Source organism: Montipora capricornis, chromosome 13 (assembly GCF_036669925.1).
Source record: "Montipora capricornis isolate CH-2021 chromosome 13, ASM3666992v2, whole genome shotgun sequence".
NCBI classification, from domain to species: Eukaryota; Metazoa; Cnidaria; class Anthozoa; order Scleractinia; family Acroporidae; genus Montipora; species Montipora capricornis.
The window spans coordinates 9,491,060-9,517,500 of NC_090895.1; the positions used below are offsets into that span (position 1 = coordinate 9,491,060).

Here is a 26,441-nt window from a genome sequence, read left to right on the forward strand (position 1 = left end):
CTTCTGGAACCTTTGTCAGACAAGGATCGACCCGGACGGGTAGAGGTTATTCTATTTTTAATTGTGTTGAGTGTGGGAGACATAAAAGCGTTTTCAATAAAAAAAGACAAACGGGTGGAATTTTTTGGAGTTCTTCTAGCGAACCTTTACCAAATAACGGTTATGTTGGGTTGAAACCCATTCTTCGAGCTTACTCTAACTTTAATAGAGTTAGACGACCTCAGAGAGGAAATGGTTTTGACATTCAAAAGTGGATAGCTAAGATGGGAATTGGATTTCATCCACCTGGTTATCAATTTCTTGGTCCTGGAACTCATCTGGAAAAACGATTAAAGAGGGGAGATAAGGGGATTAATAGATTGGACAGGATTGCTAGACAACATGATATCAATTACTCGAATGCCGGCACGAACATCAGAAAGAAATGGGAAGCCGATGATAAGATGGTAAAAGCCATTGATAATAGATTGGACAGGATTGCTAGACAACATGATATCAATTACTCGAATGCCGGCACGAACATCAGAAAGAAATGGGAAGCCGATGATAAGATGGTAAAAGCCATTGATAATTTATCTGGGAAGAAATCGTGGATGGAATTCGCTTCAAGACATGGAATAGATATTAAAAAAAAACTGGAGCAACTTTTTTCATAAAGAGAAATAACTTTTAATTTTTTTTCACTTTTTTCATAAAACTTCTTATTTTGATTGAAAAAGGAAAAAAATATGAAACGTAGTATATTTTAATTGAAAAATGATTGGTAAATATGTTTTGGTCATATGTAACTTCAATAAAAGATTTTTTTTTTAATTTTTGACTAAAGTGGTTTATTGATATTTGTGGAAAAAAAGGGGAAAAATTATTTTTCTTCTTCTACAAAAGAGACCTTGTCTTTTTCTATAATTATTGTTGATTTGTGTTGTACTTCGTTGATCAAATTCTTGTAATTGTTTTGAACTTTCAAACATTTTTCACACAGCTTTTCCTCACATACGAGATCTTTTAACCATGTTTCTTCATGATGCATCATGCTTTCTACTTTGTTTTATGGATGGCTTGTTTTCAATTTTAGTTGAAAGAATTCGTGTATTGACATTTTTTTTAATCCAGTTAAGAAATTCTCTATCTTCATAACCAAGACCGAGGCAGGCTTGATGTAAAGTACAAGAATATTCTTTTTTGCTTAGTTTTTTTTCTCCTTCCTTGTTCACCGATTGTGAAAAAATCATACAATTCCCTATAAAAATAGGATCTTTGAAGTCGTTAGCTCTCGTTTGTATCTAAGATTTTTTGAATCATGAGTCTTCTTGCAGGTGATAAAATGTAACGAATACCTTCATATCCGTGTGCCTTACAAGCTTCATAATAGCTTTCATGGAAATCTAATATACTGTCTCTTCTTCCTATCACATTAACAGAGATTCCTTCTTCATCTCTTATGTCAACACACCACAGTGGTAATCTTCCTAAAAATGAAAAGAGAGTTTCAAATGTCACTAAAAGGTCGAGCACGAAACTGAAGTCTTTTCATTCTGTCTGCAAACATGAATATGTTTCAAGTTGACTCGAAGGCGGTCGACCAACCTGAATTCATGCTTCCGGAGCAAGACTATGTTGTTTATCCAACTGGGGTTTCTTCTTCTGGTGTTCCCGCTCCTGTTCCTCCTTTTGAATCAAACGTTTCGTCGGTGTCTTTGGTTTCAGAAACACCCGATGACTGTGAAACTCTGAGGGATCAGAAGGCTGAGTACCAAATTCAGGGAGAGAGGAGACAACATGTTCAGTGTGATCCTTTACCTGAGGTTGAAAAAGATAAAAAACGTGGTAGAAAGAAAAAGACAGATGGTCCAACGACGGTCAGAAAGAGAGCTCCTAAGGGTTAGAAATCAAAAGAAACGGTTAAAGCTGTAACCGTTGATCAAAAAGAAGCGGTAAAAATTACAACGGTCGATTTGAAAGAAGCGCCAAAAATGGAAACAGATAATGTCACGTCTGACATTTCTGTGGAGGTCATGGAGGAAGGTTGCGTTACCAAGAAAGGAGAGGTAAAAGAAAAATCAAGCTTAGTAGAGCTTTTAAGTGAAGCTGTTGAAAGTCAGAAAGGTTTATTAATTCATCTCAGTTCTTCACTCTTAGATTGTTTTTTAAAAGATGCAAATTTTAAGAATCAAAAAAATCAAGCCATGTTAAACGATCTTAAAGCTGAAGTTTTCATCCAAACCGCATCAATTGTGAAATATTCACAAAAACAGGAAAAAGCTATCGAAGCGTTGAAACACAAATTCTTGACAACATTATATTCAATTTCAGACAACGTCATGAAATTTCCTGATACGGATATTGTTTCGTTTCCATCTAGAGTTATTGAAAACGGAGTGAAACGAAGAAAGTTAGAAGAGGAAAAACAAATTTTTGAAAGAGAAAGGGAGGTTTTCCCCCATTTTTGAGAACCTCGTCTGCGACGTACAAGGATGTAGGTAAGAAAAAGAGGAAACTCGAAGTGGAATGGGAAGTGCCTAATCCCATGACAAAGGCCAAAGAGAGTTTATACGAGGTTGTGAAATTTTTTTCTTCTCATTCTTCATTTAAGGAGATTGTGAAAATAAAAGAGTTTGAAACGCTTGAGATGTTTGAAACATTCTTATCACAACTTAAAACAACTAAACCAAAAGAATGGTTGTTGGCTGTGGGTTTTTTAACGAGATCGGCTAAAAAAAGATTTGACCTTTTCCAAGAATTTAAGACAAAGTCATTATCGTATGAGAAAATGACAGATGGGTTTGAATTTTATCTGGCGGGAGAAATGGGTAAACTACCCTTTTGTCTTAAAATTGGTGGGAAAAAATGAAATATATAAGTACAAGATTTTTCTTTTACCTCGGTCACTGTTGTTGCTGACTTTTCTGGCTCTACTCCTTCTTCTTCACTGGAAGCTTGCTGGCTGAAGTTTTCAAATCCCGCTTTCCTCTCCGCTGTAGAAGATAAAGACGATGTATGGGGTACTTGTTTTTTACTTCGAAAATGAAGAACTTAAAAATACTGGAAAGAACTTGATTCAGATACTGAGGGAAGGCAGAGATCAATCGACTTATGTATATGGTCTGACTTCATTAAAAGAAGGAGAATACAAACTTGGTCAGGAGAATGAAACTATTTTTTCATTATTTACTCCACAATGACAGACTTTTTTGCCAAAGATAAGTTTTTTCTTAATTTTTTTCCATCCGATTCAATCGTTATTTGTGATTTCGTATGTGAGAATGATAAGGATTTTTGTTGTTTCTCGAATTTTTTAGACTTAAAATGGATTTTTTTTTAATAATCTTCCGAAAAGAGAAGAGCTATGTGAATCGATTGACATGGAATTCAGTGAGAAAAACATTTCTTAATCTTACCGCGATTTGTGCAAAGGAATCCTAAGACCACGTTTCCAACGTTTGGCAGGTTCTTGTTTTTGACGTCAACAGTGTCTTCTTGGATCTCACAACAACCTTCCTTTGCACAACGTTGATGAACACTCAAGTAAAATCGTGACGACAGCTGGGGATCAAGCAGGGTTCTTGGAAAATCATCTAACATTGCTTTTGCTGCTTTTTGTTCAATTAGTTTAGTTTTTTCTTCTAAGAAATAAAAAATTGATTCCCAAAAATTTGATCCTCGTTTTAATTGAGCATCCTGACATCTACAAGATATTCAAAAACTCTGAAAGGTACATCCGATAGTATGGGTAGACCAGAGGAAGGTAAATTTACATTTATTGGCGCTAAGAAATGTAGCCATTGTTTATCTTCCAGAGACTTAATCTCGCTCACTTTTGTTTCCATCGACACCTTTATCACCTTTTGTTTTTCAACTGATGTGAGGTTTCTAGAAATTTTGAGCATAGAATTTTCTTTGACGAATGTTCGCACAAGCGAGAGAGTTTCTTCTGACAATCTGAACTCATCGGTCCATACGGATTCTAACACGATGTAGATTCCGCTGACTTTCTGTTCGCGGAGAATATCGATGAAAGAAATTTCTGCATAAACTGAAAAAACTGCAACAATCATGTGGTTGGTAACGGGAAAACTATCCCCCCACACAATGGGAATTTTGATAGGGTGAAAATGAATCAAACCAGAGATTTTTGTGAGTCCTCTAGAAGGATCTGTTATCATTTGTTGACCCGGTGAAGTCAAAAAAAGAAGAATGAGATCATTTGTCTTTGTCGCTAATTTTCGATGGATATTTCCTTTTCCTGAAATATCGCATGTGAATTGATTAGCCAAAGAAAGTTGAGGAGCTAAAATTTTAGAAAAACTGAAAAAAAAAAAACCTAAATTAAGGGTGGAAAAAAAAAGAGAAATAATGTTTTAAAATGTTTACCTTTACCTCATTGTTCTTGCCCTTTTTGAGAAGTTGTGAGAAAAATATTTTCTGATTTTTGTTTTTATAGTAAGAAAATGGTGTTTAATTTTCCTTTTTTGGTAAAAATATGAAGATAGGTCATCAGGGTCATATTTTACTTAAAGGACGAGAAGTTATGCAAGTAGACTTTGAAAAGAAAAAAGATATGTTATTTCCTAAAATATGGATATTATTTTTATTGTTTTTGATGGAGGGGGGAGTGTGGCTCATTTTTCATACGTGTCCACATATCTTTTGTTGTCTTTTGAGGGAGGGGAGTGTGGCTCATTTTTCATATTTGTCCACATATTTTGTTTGAAGGAGGAAATTGTGGCTCATTTTTCATACTTGTCCACATATTTTTGTTTGAGGGAGGGGATTGTGACTCATTTTGCATATTTGTCCACACTTTTTTTCAACTTATCATTTTTATTTAACCTTTTCTAATTCAATTCTATCCTTCTAACTTTCTCCGAAATCTTACAATCCATTTTTCATATTCAAAAGAAAAAAAGATTAGTCTCGTTTTCCTTTCTTTGCACTCGTAAACGCTTTTTTTGCTTCTTGCATGTGATACGATAAAGAGGCTTTTGTTGCCGTGTTATCCTTGACAATTTTCTTTGCTTCAATCCTAAACCATGATTCTAGATTTTTTGCATTTACAGAATTTGTTGGGAATTGAGCAGACTTAAGAAATCCACATTTTTTTTCCTTTTTCTTTTCTAACACCACAAGTGAAAATCAATTGACCTCTTAAGATCTCATTTGTAGATGTAGCCATGATCAAAACAGCCAATTCACCGTGTTCTTTGCATCGAACTTTCGGTTCTGGATACTTGAATTCAGGCAAGCAATTGTATTTTATCGCCATCAGATAGTTGGCCCATTGAGCTTCTCCATTTTGCCAACCTAGATTACATCCTCCTGAACTAAACATCACATACGGCTTTCCTTTATCTTTGCTTTTACCTATGATTAATTTACTATCACATATTGGGCACTTATGTTCTATGGCACTTAAAGCTTTTATTGTCGCGGCAGCCCCTTCCTCTTCATCGTCATCATCATCATCATCATCAGCAGCAAGTGGTGGTGGAGGTGGTATCACAATACCGGCTGTCTTCATCTTTTTGGCTGCTGGTTTTGACCGTAAAAATGAGAAGATCGATTAATTCTTCTTTTCAAAATGAAAAACGTTTGTGATGTCTTTTTCGTTATACCTTTTTGGTCGGAGGTCTACCTCGTTTTTTCGAGACATTTTTCTTTTTTTCTTCCAGTTTTCTCTCCATCTCTTCTAGAGGGGATGGTTGATTTACGTCATCACCATCTCTTCCTTCGTTCTCTGGTCCATCATCTATAAACTCGTTGTCAGATTGGGTCGGTTGATCGTCATTTTCTTGTTCTTCGTCGGTATCTACTAGTTCTAATGGTCTGATTCGACCGGGTTTTGGAATTTGTTCTTCATCGGCTTCTGTTAGGAGGAAACTAGCCATCTTTGAGAAAAGAGGACAAGTGAAAAAAAAAATGACAGAGAATACGAGTTTTTATAATGGACTTTACGTCATTCGACCAGTACCCATTTTTTTTTAAAAACAGGAAATGGATAGTCATCTAATTCGTCCAAAGATCGTTTTTGTCCAGACCCCTGCATACTAAAAAAATCATCATCGCTGTCATCATCATCATCTTGACCCTTATCCTTTTGTTTACTGAGTTTCTTGAATTCCTGAACGAATGGAGATTTAGATGGAACCTTTTTCATTGATGGGGGGATAGATGACTTTTCTTTTAATCCATATGTTTTTCCAGACCTTAATTTAGAAAGTCCTTTTTCTACTCCTTCGTTTATAAAAGCAAGATCACCCTCTTCTAAGAAATCTGTTCCACCACTTGCTCCAATTGTTTTATTTAATTCATTAATCTCTTCTAATGAAATTGGTTTTGAATGAGATGGAGTTGAATTTCCTAAATGAGATGGAGTTGAGTGAGAAAATAAATTCTCTAAGTACATAGTCGGACTTTCAGGAGGATTCGTGCCGGTAGCTGTAGAATTTCTATTGTGGTTAACCGTGCCGACCCCCACCATGCGAAATTGAGAAATTGTCTGGGGTTAACATTCTTGTGACCAATAAGTCCCATCTGTAAGAAATCGGTTTTATATTTTCTTTTTATCTTGTTCAAATATTTTAATTAAGACATCTTGTAATGAGAGATTGTTCGGGAAGGGAGTGTTGTTTCTTAGAAAATTTCTTATCCACTTAGTCATCGTGACGTATTCCTTGAAAGCTGTCAAAATATGATCTTTATCCATTCCTTTCCATTTATCCAAGGCTTTTTCCAAAGGAAAATTCTCATCTTAAGACTTTAGAAATGATTTTTCGACAATCACTTCGTCGTCTGGTGATCTATATCTTGTTTCTATGTTGTCTTTTCCTTTTCCTCGTCCACTTTGAGCTAATCTTTGTAATTCATCTTTTCCTAATAAGAGAACTTCCTTTACATGTTGATCTTCATATAGAGGTCGCCTCAAGAACTTCGTCGTTGTCATCTTTTTCTAAATGTTTTAATATTAATGCTTGAACAAGTTTTCTTATATATATATTTTTTCTCTTTACAGCTTGTCTTCTCGCCTTTAAAGGTATCTTCTTTGTTTTTGATAAAAGTTCAATGACAGGATCTATTTCTTGTCCTTTTTTGTTTACTTTCTCTGTCCGAGTATTGTATATCAGATCTGATAAAGCCAAAATTTCCTCTTCTCTTGTAAGTTCTGTATCGGATATAACAAAATTTCTGATTGCGTCGTAATTCTCGTAAAATCTAAAACTATTGTCCATATCGCAATTTTAGTCTTAATTTTTCATTAGAAGGAAAATATAATTGTTTATCCTTTTCTCCTTTGTAAAGTACTTTGTTCGGATTACGGAAAATAATTTTTTCACTGTTGCTTGTCTGAGAAATGGTTGAAAACTTTTTTTGTAATTTCTTATTCCTGATGATCTAGTTGTGTACTCTTCCATAGTCTTCACTTGAACAAGACCGACAACGGTGGACCGTCTTCTTTTAATATGTTCGTTCGGATAGAAACTGACGCACAATGGGTCATAGGGTGATTGTCGACTATCATATAACCTCCTTTTCTATCAGTCCACAGGCGATATGTTTTCATAAATGAGTCCATGTGATTCTTTTTAGGTACATAATCACGAAAACGAAAACGTAAAGTTCTGCTCTCATTTCTAAATCCAAAAAAGATTAAAACAGAGAATTGACTGCGCATAACGGTAGCATATTTTCCTGGTGGATAGAGTGATTGGAAGACAATTATAGAAGTTAGATTAAAATGATGCGCGTTTTTTGTCAATAACTGTTGTACTTCTAAGTTATTTTCCAATTCACTTTGTAGATCATCTAACACTATTATACCAGGATTGTTATTTTGTCCGAATAATGATCTGACGTTAGTCGGTAAACCTCGATGCATGACGATTCCCATTTTTTCCATCTCATTGAAGGCAGGTTGCCGTACAGAGCCATAACAGTACACAATTCGTTCTATTTTTTCTCCGTTTGGTGTGACAAAATAATCATTAGGTCTGGAAAGTAAAAGTTGTAAAAAATGTTTTTCCTGTTCCCGTATTCCCATATATCCCGATGTTACTGGGGATGAGTAAATTTTGGAGACGAGACGCGTTCACACAGTTTCATGGTTTTAATAAAAATACTTTCTTTTCTTAGTTACATGAGTTTTTATCTGGTTACGAGGCTAACGTATTTGTCTACCTTCTTTCAAACTATTTTTTATAACAGATAATATTTTTTGATCTGACACATCCTCTATTCTTATGTCGTGTTCTATCTTATCTAAAGTTGTGGGAAAATTGGAATGAATTTTTTCCCAAACTCTATAATCGTTAGAAAATTGATCTTTGTCATCAAAATTTCTCTTCAAAAATTCTAAACTATGATTCTCCATACAACTCATTTTCTTTAAAAAATAAACACAATAGTCTCCACAAACGTCGGAATCTAGCTGTTGTAATACTATTTCATTTCTAATCCATTTTTTAGTTAAAAATTGTCTCCAATTCTCATTACCATAAATTTCATCTCCATCATACGAATCAAAATAAAAGTTTTTTCCTCCTTTACAAAAAACAGCAACCCAATGTTCTCCTTCTTCTCCATGTTTATCGGTATTCATTATAAAACAACAGAAAAATGGGATAGGGGAAGGAATTCTATCGGCTGCAAAGACTCCTAAAAAATTATTTTTACTTATATCATTGTCTTTTGAACAAGCTAAAGCAAGTTGAAATGTGTCATGCATTTTTCTTTTTTAAGTTCTCACACCGTCTCTGACGTTACTAAATCTAATAGCTATTTTGGTAGGAAGTTCCTTGAAATGTTTTGGTGCCCAACCGTTGTCTATTGGATTAACACAATTTAATTCTCCTCTTTCAAACCAACCGATGACAAGCTGTCGTCTCGCAGCCGCATTTGTCTGACTAAACCAAACCCTTGCTGTGAAGACACCATCGAATTTTCTCATAGTATTGGCAATCCTCTTCTTTCTATTTGCTTTTAGATTGACATAAGCAAACCATCGACCATTAGGGATTTTATCAAGAGGAAAATTTCCAATGTTTTCTCTCTTCGAGTCTCCCAATTCTGCCACCATGTCACACTGAGTAATCCAAATATAATGTCTATTAGCTCTGTTATTTTCCGAATTGATATGACCTTTTTTAAAGATGGGGATGTCATTGATATACAGCTGAATTTTTGTACAATTAAAAGCTTCAAATTGACCTGGAACTTGTAATCTAGAAGGATTCATGACAGTTCCAGCATCCACTAATCCAAAAAAGAATTGATCTGGAATTTCTCCATCTAAAGCAGTCCAATTTCTTATCTGTACTCCTTCTGCTGTGTTATTTTCTGAAACGTCTCGCCAAAAACAAGTCTGACTTTATCAAAAGTGTCAAATAAAATTTCTGGCTGAGTGAAGACTTTTTTTTCTAATTTTTGATCTTCTTCCGGCCCCATTGATTTGTAATCAATTAAGAGAAACGTTTCTGTAGTGTGAACTTGATATGTAGCAGCATTGACTGCCCCATCTCCATCATCGGCTCCCACTCGTGAGATTAACATGAATTCATCACTCTGTAATTCGATTTCCAGTTCATAATCCATTAAAGATGGCAATGCTTTGTGAATTTCATGGAAAAAACCCGGCAAAGGTTTTATCGTGATAGGAACCCATTCGAGATCATATTGATATTGTTCAAAAGCTGTTATTACTTTTTCTTCAGAGTCCGGGGCACCCTTAGCAATACCAACCTTGTCTTTGTGAGGATTATAATTTATTTTCGGGTCATAACCTCTAGCATAGTATTGTGGGGATAGCTGCCGCCAACAGTGGAAAAATTCCTCCTCTTTGTCCTCGTTTCCTTCTGTTATATCTTATTGCGGCTGCGCCGACTCTGAGCATGGGTTCCATCCCCAAAATTTCCTTTCCTCTTTGTTGTTTTTGTATGTAATCTTTAAGAAGAGATTCCCCTTTATTAGTCACCATTTTATAGGTAGGAAGAGCACTCCTTAATAGAATTTGTTTTAATATTTTTCCTACTTTTCCAACCATAGATGTCCCTTGTTTTAGTAGCGTTTCACCCACACCAAATCCTCTCCCCCTTTGCATTTTTGCAGCTCTCAACCAAGAAGAACTAGCTTGCGAACCTGGTCTCTTATAAATCCTTAATGCCTTTTCTACATAGGCTCTTATCATAGCTGCTCGACGACCGGGTCTTGGCTTACCGGCATTTTTACCATGCATGTACCACCCGTTTACAATCGTGTGTGGTCTAGTTCTTTTTCTTCCTTTTCGTATCATCCCCACTTTATTTAACATAGAATTAATTGAATAAGCACCTGTCGGCTCGGCCGTTTTTTTATTCGATGGAGGTCTGATTTTAGCTAAAAAAGCTTTGATATCATTACCCATTGGTTGTCTCGCTCCCGTTCGTTTTTTTTGGGATAATAACGGTGTCCGTATCTGGATCGAAAGTAGGTAAATCGAATGTCACTCGTTTTCTTTTTCTTCTTCCTCTAAAACCGACATCTATTTCGGAATCTGGTGTAGCAGGTCCCGCCATTTGTAACAAAGCTTGAGCAGCGGCATTTTCGACATTAGCTCTACGTGGTGTCTTTTTCGACTTTGCTCCACCAAATTGTGAATAAGGATTAAGTCCAATAGAATATGGTCCCCTATTATTACTACTATTTTTGTTTTTGGAACCTTTTCCTGATTGTAAGATTTTATTGCCTGAATAATCTGACTTTCCCATTTTCGACTTAGGTCAAAGGTCTTCGCCGAATTCTCAAAACAGCGGTTACTCGAGCTTTTTCAAATCTTCTTCCTCTCGTGTCTGCGAATCGAATGAAACATGAATAGAAAACATTTGAATTTATTCTTTTCCAAGTCAACCTCTCTGGCGAATAATGAATATGATCTTTAGAACAATCAAAAGGTATTACTTCTATATTTTGTGTCCGCTCTTTACCTACCATTTCTTCCATCACAAAATCACAATCTACAATAACAAATTGAAACGAACTAGGAGAAACTAAAGCCCAAATAGGAAAGTCATATGTTCGTGCTAATTCTATACCTTCTCCATTTCCGCTTGTTGCATCTAATCTTACTCCTTTTAATTTATTTCCGGTTTTAAGAACAGTAAAGTTACATCTTGAAGAATTGATATCTTGAATTAACTTGGAGAATTTATTTTCTAAATTCAATAATCCTAAAACTCTAGCCATCCTCACATTTACTTCTTATTTATTTGTCCATATTTCTATTTTACTCTTGTTTTTAAAATGATCCATGGTTATTTTAAAATCCGATTGACCCTCATTCACCTTTTCAATAAATTTCCCAAACGTACTTATTCTAGATTCTGGTAAACGAAATGAAGATTTTGATCCGTCGGATTTTTTTATAAAGACAAAAGCTGTTTCTTGACTTTTCAACACTTTTCAACACATTTAAAAAAGTAGTTGCATCTAAACACAATGAATCGAGTGCAACTTCGTAATCTGTTGAAAAATGACAAGCCTTATACTGAAAATTAATTGTCAATTTCCCATCTTCATCTGTCACACCATCAAAATGAGGACGATCTGGCTTGAGATATTCATCATGTTTTCTTTTTTCCATTTTTTAGAGTATTTCAAACCAATTACTTCGTGCTTTTCTGAAGTAGAGACTGACAAAGGTAATACCGTAATAAAATCGAGGTCTTTTTAACCGTTGCCCTGAAGTACTCTCTATGTCTATCTCGATCGAGTTGGTGAATAGACTATTTATTTTATGCATTTGTCTCTCTCTTTTATTCTGATGGAAAACCAAACCCCCCTCATCATGTAACTTTATGATAGGATCGAATAGATGTTCCATTTTTTTGCCATCACCATAAAATGGAGTGAGAGAAGTTATGTTAGGGATGCAAAGTTTCACCATGGCTACATCTTCCGATATCAAATTTTTCTTTGGTGTATTCACAAAATCAAAATCATCCAAATCATATTCCCCTTTTAACGTGGTTTTCACCTTGTCGCCTTCCAAAAGTTCGACGCTTCCGGTCAATTTTTTTCCCCCTCCGCTTTCATTCTTAATTTCAATTAATCTTTCTTTAGTTTTTGTAATTATTGTTCTGACCACGTTCGTGGATGAAAGAGGAATCAGTCTATTCGTATTTATAAAAGAAGCAGTCGATTGCAAACCGGTATCTTACGCAATATAGTTTCTAGTGTTTGCTGTTTGACTAAGATTCTTAACATTCGATAGGATGGCCATTTTGCTTTTATCAAAACCAATAATAAACTCTCCCATAGAATCAAACTTACTCTTAGTATCCAAATCTAGGGCCTTTGCCAATTTTTTGCTAGCCACAATGACAATCGGCATTTTTTTAAGTATTGAATTTAAATACGTTTCCATTCCTCTAAATATGTTATATTTTTGTTTTGTATTATCGAAATTTGGGAACTTGCTATATGGTGTATTACCAATTTTGTTAGTGAAAGATGGATAATATGAATTTTTGTTGAATAGATATTGATTTCTTTTGGGTGTCTCCAAGTTCTAGGTGGAAAGTACTTCATACTATATTTATCTGGTATCTTACCCCACGACAGAATTTTTTTTGATAAAAAATCATGTATCATATCCCACAACGATGTAGATTTTAAACTATAACTCGAACTCCCTGAAGCTTTTCGAACATCGTTTACCCAATCTACAACCGAATCTGTCAATCGATAAACGTCCTGGTTTCCATCATAAGCAATAAAACCAATTTTTTCATCTCTCAAGTCTTCATCAGTCAATACATCACTGAATTTTGGAGTACTGGTTGTTTTTTCCCAACGCAACTCCTTTCCAATCTCGTATATCTCTTCGATGACTTCAAATTTCGTATTATACTTTTTTTCAGGTAGACTACCGTTGTCTACGACCTTATCGTTTGGATCCTTAAATCGATAGTCTAGATTATTGTTTTGTTCATTGGCCAAGATGACCTTATCAACCCCCATCTCCCACGTTTCTCTTCGTAAATCTAGATCTAAAGGTAGTTTGCTTTTAAAATGAGAAGCTATCGAATCTTCATCATTTACTTTACTCACATCCTCATCATTAGAAAATAACCAAATAAAAAAATCGTCGTCAACATTCTCCCATTCATAACTTTTATTCGAACTCATTCTTTCACCTACACACCTGTACCCTCAGGATAATCACTTAAAAGTTTAAATTCTTCTTTTCCTTTTCTTTCTAAAATTTCACCTAACCAAGGAGAAGACGGTAATTCTACTTTCTGTAATTCGTTTTGTGTAAACGTACCTTCGATAAGTTCGCCAGCTAAATCCTTAACCTTATACAAATTAATATCAAAACGTGGATACCTTCTAAAACGTTTATACACCTCAAACACTTCTCTTGTAAAAGTACCCTTATAATCCTTACTAAATGCCGTTCGTTTATTCGACAGTCTGACCCTATCACCCACTTTCAATGAGAAAGGTTTTCGTAAAGAATACGATAAACGAGATAACTTAATCCTCTCATCGATCAAATTAGATAAAATACCGCCATTATTGGCCTCATTAATTGTGATGGGTGCAACACCAGTTGTCGAATGCACTCTATTATTATAATTTTTAATGACAAGTCGAGTTAACTCCTTATTACTCTTTTTTGGATAATGTAACTTATATTTATAAAAGAAAAATTGAAAGGTTCGGTTAAAGCTCTCTATTACACTAGCTTTCAAATCTGTCGTTATTCTAAAATGTTTTATAGAATTATCCTTACAAAACTTTTTGAACAAATGATTAATAAACTCACTTCCTTGATCAGTTTGAATTTTATGAGGTTTCTTGTTCCTTTCAATTATCTTTTTCAATGCATTCAATACATTAAGAGCAGACTTACTCGTTATTACTTCAGCATCCGCCTTTCGAGAAAATAAATCGATCTTACTCAACAGGAATCTACCGAGTCTTGACCTAGAAGGCGCGTGTAGATCGATTAAATCTAACTGCCATTGTTCATCTAGTCCATAAGCAAAATAAGGGGTTCTCACCTCCCTCATTTTCCTAATTCTTATTATTTGGTTAGAAAGCACATATTTTTTTTCAAAATCTTTAACATCTTTAAAATTAATTTTTATCCCTAATTCTTTAGTCAAAAAATTATAAACTGCTCTACTCCCAGCAAAAGCCACAGGAGACTTTTCTACATCAAAATAAATTGTTTTTAACAGTTGTTCCTTTTTTTTCTCCATATTATTCTTCTTCTCCTTCTAGTATTTCCCCTTCTTCTTTATCACTCTCGCAATCATCAACGTACTCAACGTCAAGTTTCTCTCCAATCTCTTGAAAAAACTTTAACTGCTCATCCATGAAAAAATGGAAGAATTTAATTCCACTACTTTGGATGATTTTATCCACCACACGGTCGATCCCTTCATCATCCATAGTCAAAAAATGTTTCTCAAGTAATTCAGGAAAAAGGTTATCCAGTTTCTCGCTTTCTTTTTTTTCCAATTCTCTGATGATTGTTTTCTCTACCATGCTCTCATCAACGATCAAAGGATTCAAACGAACAGCCTCAAATTTGTGGCTGGGATCAGGCGGATGAGATAAATCATCATTAAATTCAAAAGATGGAGTGTCTGTATTAACTCCCTTATCGTCACACTTGGGTTTCTTTGCAAGAGGAGTTTCTGGATTCAGAGACTTCATTTTTTCTGCCTTCTTCAAACGACAATGAAGACAAAAAAAAAGACGATCTCGTTTTATAACGTCCCAATTTAACCCCTGACCTTTGATCAGATCTTCGCTCGTTATTCCCACTACAACAAACAAGAGTCATTTCGACTTTTACATCTGTATAATCATTGCCGTCTGGAACCTCATCACCAGGTCTTTGTGAAGGACAGCAGTTTAGAAATGTTTGAAAACACCCAACAGCCACAGTCTCTTCAACTCCACTCATACTTCTCTCAACACAATAAAGACACAAATGAATTCAATGTTTCAATTCTCTTCATTTTATTCATGTTTCAATAACCAAAGGGATAAGCAACGCAAGTATTCCAGTCTACAACTCTCTTGTCAAAAACTAGTTTATACTTTTTTAAAATTTCGCGAGGTTAAAAAAAAAAGGATCATCGTTATCCCCACGCTTTATATCAAATTTAGGAACCTCGACTGATTCCTTCACAATTCCATTTTTGTCTTTAGGTAGATCCAAAACTTGTGATTTACAAACTAATTCGAAAAGTTTTTCAAAATTAACCTTTCTCTCAGTTTCCCTATTTAAACCTATACCTGTAACTTTAAAACAAGTTTTAATCTTTTTGTTCTTTTCTTCCGAAAATACATCATATCCGTAATTCTTTGGACCACCACTACAGAATCTAGGAATGACACAACTCTTATCATAACCTTCAACGTCCTCTAAGACGTTTGTCAACTCACCCAAATAATCACCTAATTCGGGTTCAAATTCTTCTCTGTCTTTTCTCGAAATGTAAAAAGGACTATCAGTGTCCATATAAAGCACTCTATCACCTAATCTTTCAAGTAAATCCTCGTACAAATGCAAACGAGCATAAGCGGTTACATAAGCTGCTTGAACTACATTACCTTTACAGTTAGGTATAACAGCTTCAGGTTTTTTATGTCCATGACATAAAACAGTGAAAGGGTTAAGAATACGAAAAACCCGTTCTCTCATACTACTATCTGTGACAAAATCAAAAAATTTACCAGAATCGTGTGTTAATGTTGTAATACGTCTATCAAGTCTCCGAGCCCAAAATCCCCAACAAGAATTCAATAAAAGTTTCGACGAAGAACGCATGACAGGATTATTCTCAATGTTGTCATAATCGAGTTTTATACCTTCTTTCTCTTCATATCTCTTTATGTAATTTTGTTTCTCCTCTTCACTTTCACAACCTTGATGCCAACCCGATTTTTCTTGTTTTACTTTCAAAAATCTATTGACAAAAGAAGCGAACAAATCACCATCTTTCGCCCGATAGTCCCACACTTCATAGATCTCAACTATCTCACAACCCAACTCTACCGCTTTATAAATTTCAACAGTCGTCCAACATCCCTCAAAAGATCTCTCTTCATCTGAGTGAGTGCATTTTAAGATGAATGTTTGATCTGAAGCACATTTTTTACAAAGTGTAAAAATAAGTTTCTCATCTCCACTTTCCACTTTAATCTTAGTTGGTAAAAGAGGATGAAATAATTTTCTTGGGGGAAGCATAAGACACCTCATCAAACCAAAATACTTGTTAATAGAATAATCAAAGATGAAAGAAGGACCCCTAATGAAAACCGGATGACCGATGGGAACTTCTCGGTATTTCATGACATATGGGTAAAGTGAAGTAAAATCAACAGCTTTCACACACTCGATCGATGTCACACTCTTTTAACAAACAACACGCCTTCGTCTGCATTGTAAAAACCTAAAACTATCAATAATCTGAACTTTTTTCCCCAAACTTATCTTCAAAGGAACTTTCACACCAAAAAATGTATTCGGATCATCACAACTCTCATCACAAATCGTCTGCAAAAGAAAAAAACTGTCAAAACCAGCAGTGTTATGACCTACTATAGTGAAATATTTTCCACTAGCAACTAAATTCTTTTCACCCTTAAATAAAAAATCTGCAAATTCTTTCAAACAATTCTCTCCCAAAAACACTCTTTCTTCTCCATCTTCAAACTGAAATACAATGAGATTGGGGACAAAAATAAACCTTTCTTTTTTCTCATCCCACACTTTCATGGTCTCAATGTCAAAAAAACAATACTCCCCTCTCTTCAAGAAAGAAGAAAACATGTATGAGTGTCTAAGTTGACCATTCGCTTACACGAAGCACACTATGAAGCATAACACTCATGTACCTGCGGTGTTTTAGTGTTCGAATAAGCATTTTTACCCACACTAACACCGTTTTTAGCTTTCAAATCTCGTCCACAATTTCTAAATGCAACAAGATTATCACATGTACCCGTATTAGCAGAAAACATTCTAGATTTACCGATTGTCAAAAGATTATCAAAACATTCCCTACTCTTAAAAATTCTAACACACGAATCACATTGTAAACTATCACTACCCTCCTTATCCGACATGCAAACACATTTACAATTCAAACATAAATCTTTTTCACATCGATGTGCCCTGACACGATTTCTCAAGAATTGAAAACATTTCAAACACAATCTACCCTCTTTACCCAACAAACAATTAACACTCTTCACTAAATAAAAATGAGAATCGTTAAGATATAAAATTATCGGTTCCTCACGCGAATTTCTATTACAATTTAAAATAGGAGTATTATAATGTTGTCTACTTATGACACATATAGGGTGAGAACAATACTCATCCAAACTAGATATTCGTTTCACTCCCTCTAAATTCAATTCAATAGATGGTAATCCTGCTCTTCGCAATAACATCTGACAAGACCTTCTCATCGCTCTGCCTTTTAAACGAGAAGGAGGGGCGATAGACTCCCCATTGGCCAATCGTAAACCTAAAATCAAAGCCACGACTCCACAAAATGGGTCCATTTTTTTTGGAACCTCATAAAGAGAACGAGTATTTACTAATACTTGCTCGAATTTCCTCCCATACGAATTTAACAAATATCTGGTCGGATATCCTCCTTCACTAGGAAGATGAAACATGGTAAACTTCAATTCTAAAACTTCCATCATCCAAACTCACATCCTCATTCGATTGAATGACAAGACCAAATTTTTCAAATAAAACTCTTTCATCTAAATCTTCAACCTGATGTAACGGAAGAGAAAAACCACCATCTTTATACCCATCAGAAGAAACGAAAATCTGTACATAATCATTAGGATGAAAATTAGATCTCATATGAGAATAAATTTCTTCAAGAATTGAATGAAAACCTTCAAAAACATCTTCAGCATGAAAATTTGGATCTAAGACAAAATCATAAGCTATTCCGTCCACTCCAAACCTTTCGTTATGGTAGACCCAATGTGATCTCAAATTCACATCTCGTCCATTGAAGTTCAAATGTAATTGGATAGGATTAACATCTCTTCCTCCGAATTGTGGTATTTCTTCTTCTTCTTCTTCTTCTTCTTCTTCTTCTTCTTCTAAACTCTGGCAAGAACATCTTCCAAACTATCATCTAATTCGAATTCATCCTCCTCCTCTAAAATTTGTCTGACAAGTTTCTCTAGATCATTCATAACCATTACCATTAAGGTCACAGTCAACCATCAATGATTTGTAGTCGTCCTAAAACGAAAATAAACGATTTTTACAAAGAATCTCTCTTCCAAAAAAAAATTCGTTTTTTTAATTTTCCAACCTCTTTCTCCTTCTTCAAGTCAACTGGACCGTCGACAAACCAAGCCGTATCATCAACGAGAATTGGCTCGTCCAACGACAATCGGTCGTCGTCGCCTCACGACAACAAACAAAAGTGTTCGGAATTATTAAAGTCAAAAAACCACTTCTTTCTCTCGTTTTGATATCTTCAAAGGCAGATGGAACATTTTCGGTTTCATCATGCAAAGACTCAAATCTTAGCAAAGGTTCCGTCAACAGATGAAACAACGAGAACACAAAGGCAAACATGGTGAATATGTCATTGGACTTCAGATGAGACAAAGGTCATATTTATATGAAAAGAACAAAGACACGTGGACAAAATGATTTCAGACAAACAAAAGATTGTATTACAATTCATTCCATTCCTTCTAACCTAATACAACTATAATATCCGGTTAACGCCTCTATAATCAGATTAACCATGCCGAGTCTTAAATCCGGAAATTTTGTCTGACGCAAAAACCACGAAGGTAAATGCGTCTCATCATTTAACAAAAAGGAAAGAAAATCGTCTACTTCTTCAATATATTCACTAAGATCACAATCATAGTCAGAACGAATATTCATTTTATATGTTCGTAATCGACATGAAATCTTCCTCTTCTCTGCGTCTTCCACCTTTTGACCATTCAAAATTCTTAACATAACTTCATGTCCAGAAGATAATCTGGTCACGACTTCTCTTATCGTCTTAACATACTTGGACTGAAAATAGAAAAAAACAAGGAAAAAAACATCACGTCCACAACGGACAAACAGGGAATTCATAAAATTCCAAAGGTGACAGTTCTAACCACTTGAAAAACATTGAATATTTGATCATTTAATTCCAGCGTCTCAGCCATTTCTCTTCTCCTTATGTTCATCCAACGAGTTCTCAACAACAAATGAAAAACAAAGTCAGAAAACAACGTTTTTTACTCTTTCAACAAAAATGCATCCATAAGTCTTCTCTATTATGTAAATATGTCTTCCTGCCTCCTTCGTCCACAGCAATGAAACGGTAATAATATCCATCATCATTATCAATGGAAGGTATTGTTCATCTGACGCGTGACTGAAATCCACCCGTCCAATGTTTGACCTCACACCATTCCACAAAAGATTTCAAAACCATCATACCTTCTTTCGGCCACGAAAACTTGCAACATTTGCATTCTTTACCGCAGAAACGTGTGGCACAAGTCAAATGTATATATTTTCCACAACAACTCGTCACATCCCTTCTCCCGTCTTCCAACTCTAAATTGCAAAAGTAACAGACAGGGAGATAAAGTGTCATGTTTTCCTTTCTTCTTAAAAAGGGGTGTTGGGACTAAGACACAGACAAACTCAAATAACCTTTTTTCTGTTAAAACGTTTTATTTATCATTCATTAAAACAATGACATTTTTCAGCTTCACAAAAATATGGAAAACCAAACTCTTTATAAATGATGTTTTCCATAAATCTTATCTGTCTGATAAAATATAAACCCACACCATCGAGAAGAAACTGGTGAGTCAATCTTCGTGAAAAGCCTGAAGTAGCTTTCATTTCTTCTTCCACTTTATTCAACTCTTTCATCATCTTCTTCATCGAAAATGCCATCTTCTTTCTTTTTCTTTCCTCGTACGAGTGGATCTTCCTCAGATTCCTCTATAAACATAACAAAATCATCTAATCAAGTTTCCTCGGCAAATCCAAAATAAAAATTGTAAACCTACCACATCAAAATCCAAGATAAAACTAAAACCATTAATTAACCTATCTTTTTTTACCTCCAACACCATGCCAATCAAACAACAATTGCAAAAAATTCTCCATTTCTTTTTCTTCTTGTTTTAATGTAACTTCCATTTCCCTCTTCTTTTCATCATCTTTGATAAGGAAAACTTTCTCTCTCTCATTCTTCAACCATTCCAACAATCTATCCCTCTCCTCCATTACCTTTCCAAACATTTGAACCCTCCATGCACCAAATAAATCCACATACACAATGTATAATTGTGTGACCTTCTTATCAAAATCTTTCTTATGAAGTTGAACACAATTCAAATCAACAACTCTTAAACCTTCTACTCCACCAACAACCTCTCTCAAGTCATCAGATTCCCGTCCTCCTTCCGCCATCTAAAATAAAAACACGTATCACCTTACCTTCCACTTGCCTTCTCATTTTCTCTACGTCACGACATTCCAAGATGGTCTTTAACATAGAATTCAACTCCTCCTTCCCTTTTTCAAATTCTTTTTTTAATTCTTCGTTGTCTTCTGTAGCCGAAAACTGCGAAAAAAAACCTCTCGAATCCAACAACCAACCTTCTATCTTCTCTCTCTCATGTAAAAGTTCACTAAATTGCCTATCGGAATTCGGACTAGGGGAAATTCTTCCCAACATGTCATAAAATCGAGCTTTAACTAGCTCAAACGATCGCCTCTGAAAACGAGCTTCCGCAAAATCGTTCACATTTCCCTCTAATACTTCAAAATCGAAATCTCCTCCTTCTACTTCAAAATCAAAATCTCCTCCTTCCGCCATATTCCTCTGAATAAATATGGGGTAAAGCGAAACAACATTAATATAGGCCGCCTCTGCATCCGCCATCTCCCCCGACCTCGCGTCTCGACCCAGTCTTCACGGTCAAAAACAATTCATTAATATTATCACCCTCATTAGCATATTATAACACTACCTAATTTGCATAAAAAGTGTCAGCTAAGTCCCAATATACTACTTTATCACTGAAAATATTGGTTTACTTGAATGTAACAAATGTCTCTTTTTATGATGCTATCAGAGTTTTGACAGAAAAAACTAATGATCCATGTACTGAAATAGATTCACTTTATGAGTGCAACACTACAATTATAATGATCTTCACCATGGTTTCTTTTCATCATCCAATCATTGTTATAAAAGGATGGATCAGGAGTGCAAAAACCCTCCAACCACTTAGAAATCTGGAAACCATTTCAAGCTCATTTTTTATCAGTTTCTCTGTCACTTCCAGTTTCCTTCAGTCACTGTCTTAAGAGCTTTTAAGAATTCTTTTTTTTTGACATTCCAATCTCCATGAAAAACAAATAACCATTATTTGAGCCGTCCATTGACAGTTGCCAAAGTACAATCGAATACAATCGTTACAATCGTTAGGCTATTAGTCTCTCCCCTACGGGGCTTTTCAGGACTAATTTAAAATACTTTGTGGGGGACTTTAGCCAGACTGCTTGTTTCGCAGTTTACAATTGATTTTTATGGAAGTGAAAGATGCCCCCGTCCAGATAAGGTTAGACCACAACACCGGGGACTACGTCCCCTACTCTTATCGAACAGTGAGTGGGTTCTTTAACGTCCCATACTATTTAATTTCCAACAAAGGTTATGAGACGGGACCTCCGGTTTACAGTCCTTATCCGAGAAGACTTGAAAGTTTAACCATTTGCAGATGTAATTACAAAGGCAGCACATTCTCCTCAGTTATTTTAAGACCCTGAGTTTTGGTCCGGCCGGAGTCGAACTCACGACCTCCCGCATCACAGCCCGATGCTCAACCAACTGAGCCACCGCTGCGCGGTAAAAGTAAAGAAATTGGAAGGATCAACTGTAACAAAAGAATGACAGTTTATTAATGAGCAGTTTGTACATAGAACAAAATTAATGCTGATATTAAAATACACACTTGTACTATCTAAAACGAACTTTTCCACTGACCTGGTTAAGGATTCTTCGTTTTCCTGTGAAATATTGACACAGAGCGATGCTTCGCTGGAGCGTAATGCTGTTTATTATTTGAGGTGGTGGAGACTTTTCATGGCCATGGAAAAATTTTGTAAGCTGGTCAAACAGCACATGTAGTACAGCAGCCAGTCTAAGGACATGTCTGTCATCCTTTGACACATCCTCAGGCGATATATTCCTTGCCCACTGACTGTTTAAAGATTCTGCTTTGCCATCTATAAAAGTTTCATATTTTGTATTGCCAGCTTGATCCAGAGCGTATGTGGTGGGTCCATTTTCAGAATGAGATAACTCGTAAATGGACGAATAGATGACCCTGAAATTTAACAATACGCCAAAGTTACTGTATGCTGCAAAGCAGAAAAGATCATGATAGTCAATGTCACTTGAGAGGCTGCCTGATTGAACCTATATTGTTTGTTGGTGCACAAGAGTCTGTATCTTTCTTTAGTTGATTACATGTGCCATGGAAGCTGAACAGAATAAGCTGTTACTGTATTGGCATGAATCTCTCTAACTCACACTCTACAGTGCAGAAAAGGAAACATGGCTCCCATTCCAAAGTGGAATACAATCGACTGACAAAAAGTAACAGTACCTACAGATTTTCCTCTAATTTTTAAGTCTTACAAAACCATGTCCCCATAGATTGATCGTGTAAGGCTTTGTGAAAAACCCACCATGTCAATATCTGGCAATATACGGTTAACTTAGGCAAATTGAGATGTGCTCTCACTTTTTCCATTTCTCATTATCTCGGTGGATAATTAATGTTACAGTCAAGCTACGCTGTATGTCATGCATGACCAGTAGTTTTGAAATAACTGAGTATTCAAATCTGCTAGCCAGTTTTGAGCTTTGCTCTCTAGAGATTCTGAATTTCCCGTCGATATTTCCTTGCTATATGGCTATATAGCTATGAAATTTCGTCTATTATAAATCAACCAGTGTTTATTGTTCAGATATTGTCCAATGATCTTTTCATACCAACTTTCGCAAAAATCTTCAAGATTCCATTCAGATCTTAGAAGCTCTAAAGAAGAATTCAGATGTACATTTCAGTCTCATAAATACTGGTCACGTGTGACATAGCTGGACTGTAAGAGGATACTGCTGATTGCAGTTGCCTAGCGTCAAGAAATAAGGCTTTTCTTGAACATGAGACTAATAATTTATGCTTTCTTTTTTGGGTTTATGCTAGCTATCTTACCTGTATTGGCAGGGCAAAAAATGCTTTGATAAATTGTAACCAATTGACCAATGAAACAAATCAACCTCAACATCTGCCTCAGCTATGTTTAGAATCAATATTATATAAACACTTGATAAACCCAAAAAATACCTGAGATCCTTCACAGGGGACTCATTCAGTTTTCCAACGTACTCCCTTGTTTCACGGGCTGCCAGGCGATGGGGAAGGGGTTGATATATTAGCATCCTGTCAATAGCACCATCACGTCTTTCTTTCAGTTTGACATAAATTGGGAAAAAGCGATTTGGCTGGCTGTACCCACTCAACGATACGACTGGGCTGTCAATGACTTGGCGTGCACTTTTGTCAGCCTTCGTATACACCCACGTGCTTTCATCAAACAGCTGGATAATACGCTCCATGTCAATCCTGCTTTTGTCTCTCAAGGAACCAAGTATCTGTTGAAAAAACTGAGAGGCCTCTTCTTTGCCGACTATTGCTTTGTGGCCATTTGCTGCCTTAAGTTGGCGGGAAAGACCAGCTTTGGTAACTTCATCAACGAATAGTGCATTGTCCTCTTTTGTCTCTACATGTAAACGTATGGGTTGGGGACAATCATGTTGAAAGGTAGGAGACTTTCGTGCCCCAGGATCACAAAGGCATATTATAAAAAGATTAACAGTTTCGGCACGAATTCTGCAGTCAACCTTGATAGTTGACGGTCCCAAAAGACATGCCACAGTTGCAAAAATTCTAGCCGATAGGATATCCTGGGTGGTGTTGTTGGCCTTACTGAAGGTATTCAACCACTGAAATATATGGGCTGGGCAGATGTCCTCCCATGGAATGCTGCTTTCGAACTGAGGGTGCTTTACCCACAGTTCCTGATCGTTTTGCAGCTTGTGTTAAGCCTGAAGCCATGTCTAGAAACAAAGCAGACAATTTCAAAAACTACTATAATATTCATCCACGATATCAAACCACAAGTACAATTTTACTCTCGCCTATACCTGCTGTCATCTTCCCTACAATTCTGGGCTTCTGATAGGGTGTGAAAAAAATAATTGGAAATTATGCTGCACTTTCAAGTCTTGTCCGGCAAGGAAGGTTTATTATACGACAAATAATTATGTGATTTCATTTTAGCTTATTTAAGCAATGCTTAATAAAGAAGCCGTAAGTTGTCAGACCTGATAAAACATGGCCTAAGAATAAAACATTTTGAACAACATTTCCCAAAACTGAACAATGTCTGAACAATGAATTAAATCGAGAGAGGAGGAATGTTACAATTATTCGCCAAAGTGGAAGTGAGAAGTGGTTGATATAGTTAGCTGGAAAGTGGCGCAGCAAGTACAGTGCGACCTCTTTTAAGCATCCATCCTCCATTAAACAGCCACTTTCCTAAGTGCTGAATTAGTTGTCACTAAAATACTTAATTCATTAACTCTGTTCAACGGCCACCTCCATTAAGCGGCTGAGGCGACCTTTTCGTTGTTTCAAGCTCATTTTTTATTGCTTTTTTACTTCTATTAAACGGCAAGCACATTACAGCATCTTGTCAAGCAAAATAATGACAGGAAGACGGCAATAAGAAGAGGTGATCACTGATAACGACAGGAACTGCAATTCAATCTCCATGATTGTTATGACGAGTCACAAGCCGCGAAATGAATACATGTGGCCAACCGATTTTTTTAAGTACATCAGCCGTCAAAGGCTTTGAAGTACAAAAAAGTTTGCGATGATTGTTGGTGAAAAAAAAGTTTTTTTCTTTTTTTTTTCAATGTATCGTCACCTGTTTAACTCTTTTCAAGAAAGCATTTTGCTATATAGAGTCCAAAAATCATGTTGGCTGCCATTTCTGCCCAATTTATCTTTAACCTCTATTAAGCTCTCGGCCTTCCCGAGGCAATTGGTCAGATGGATGGTGGGAATTGTAGCATTTTTCTTGATTTCCAGCGTCACATGCTCAAGTTAATAACCTTTTCGGCTTATTGTGTTGATATCTTAAAATAGTAATTCTTGCCTTGTTTACATTTCCACATAAAAAAGCATAATATGAATAACTTTTTTCTTTGATTCATTACATGTATGTGCTTGCAACCAACAGAAAACGTTTTTCAAATTTAATATCTATAATTTCTGGACTTACGGCATGAAAAAACCATCACTTCTTGTGATGGCCGTTATATACTGTCTTTGAGTCCTTAATGTTGTCATGCCAATAGTGCAGTACTGCTATAGGATCCCACTAAATTCAGTTTATGGAAAATATCTTAAAAACTAATTCGGTGAACCAGTATTCTTTCTCAAATTTTCCAAAAGCGGATTAAATTCTCATACTTTCCAAAATAGGTAGTATGCAAAAAATAAATAAATATCTAGTAGAAGTTGTGTTATTTATTAAAACGTTGTTCGAAGATGAAAACCTAATTCCACGAGATAACTTTGATTGAAAAATTCTCTTTTTGAAAGGGAAAAACAAATCTTATTTATTTGCAAAAGAAAAGGATAGGACAGCGAGCTAAGTTACCAAGGCAACATGCCAGGTCTACAAAAAGGCCCTCTAAATCTCAGTTCTTGAAAATATCTGAAAAACTAAGTCGGTGACCTACCATTTCTTTAACTTCTTAGAGAGTATGACAACAATTTATCTGGTAGAATTTATTAAAGATACATCGAAAAAGGCGCTTTTATAGTTTACAGAAAATTGTACTAGATAACTTTCCTCGAAACATTTTTAATTGAAGTGCAATCGTGAATGATATGTGCATGCAAAAAACCAAGATAGGTCACTGAGTAAAATTTCGAGATAAAGACAATTTTTTTTTTCGGAGGTTTTATTTCCGGTTCGCACGACTTTACGCCTATTTTCACATCCGGTGACAGTGTTGCATGCCAGTTTTGATAGAAATTTGATTCATTCAGCTGACGACTGTTTCTTAGTTATGCCGTGTGTAGGTTAAGGGCACGCGCGCAGCTAAAAACCCTATCAAGCCTCCTTAAGGATAGCAATTGTGGCTTATCGCTCTGCCCAAAACCCATTCGAGCTGAACCCACTGACTCCTAGGATTCCCCCATTGACAAGTACAATCGTCTGGCGTTAGAGAGAGTAAAATACTTTATTATATACGTACCGAGATTTACACTCCAAA

At 35.7% G+C, this 26,441-nt stretch overlaps 1 protein-coding gene across 1 annotated transcript; it reads right to left on the reverse strand.

Moving 5' to 3' along the window:
• Window positions 1–15,091: 15,091 nt before the first annotated feature.
• LOC138030453 (uncharacterized) lies at window positions 15,092–16,345 on the reverse strand. The gene has a single exon (XM_068878365.1). The coding sequence runs from the start codon at window positions 16,343–16,345 to the stop codon at window positions 15,092–15,094; it is 1,254 nt and encodes a 417-aa protein (XP_068734466.1).
• Window positions 16,346–26,441: the final 10,096 nt, after the last annotated feature.

Coding starts and splice junctions, on each gene's coding strand:
- LOC138030453 (XM_068878365.1), bottom strand. CDS start 16,345: ATGAAATACCGAGAAGTTCCCATCGGTCATCCGGTTTTCATTAGGGGT.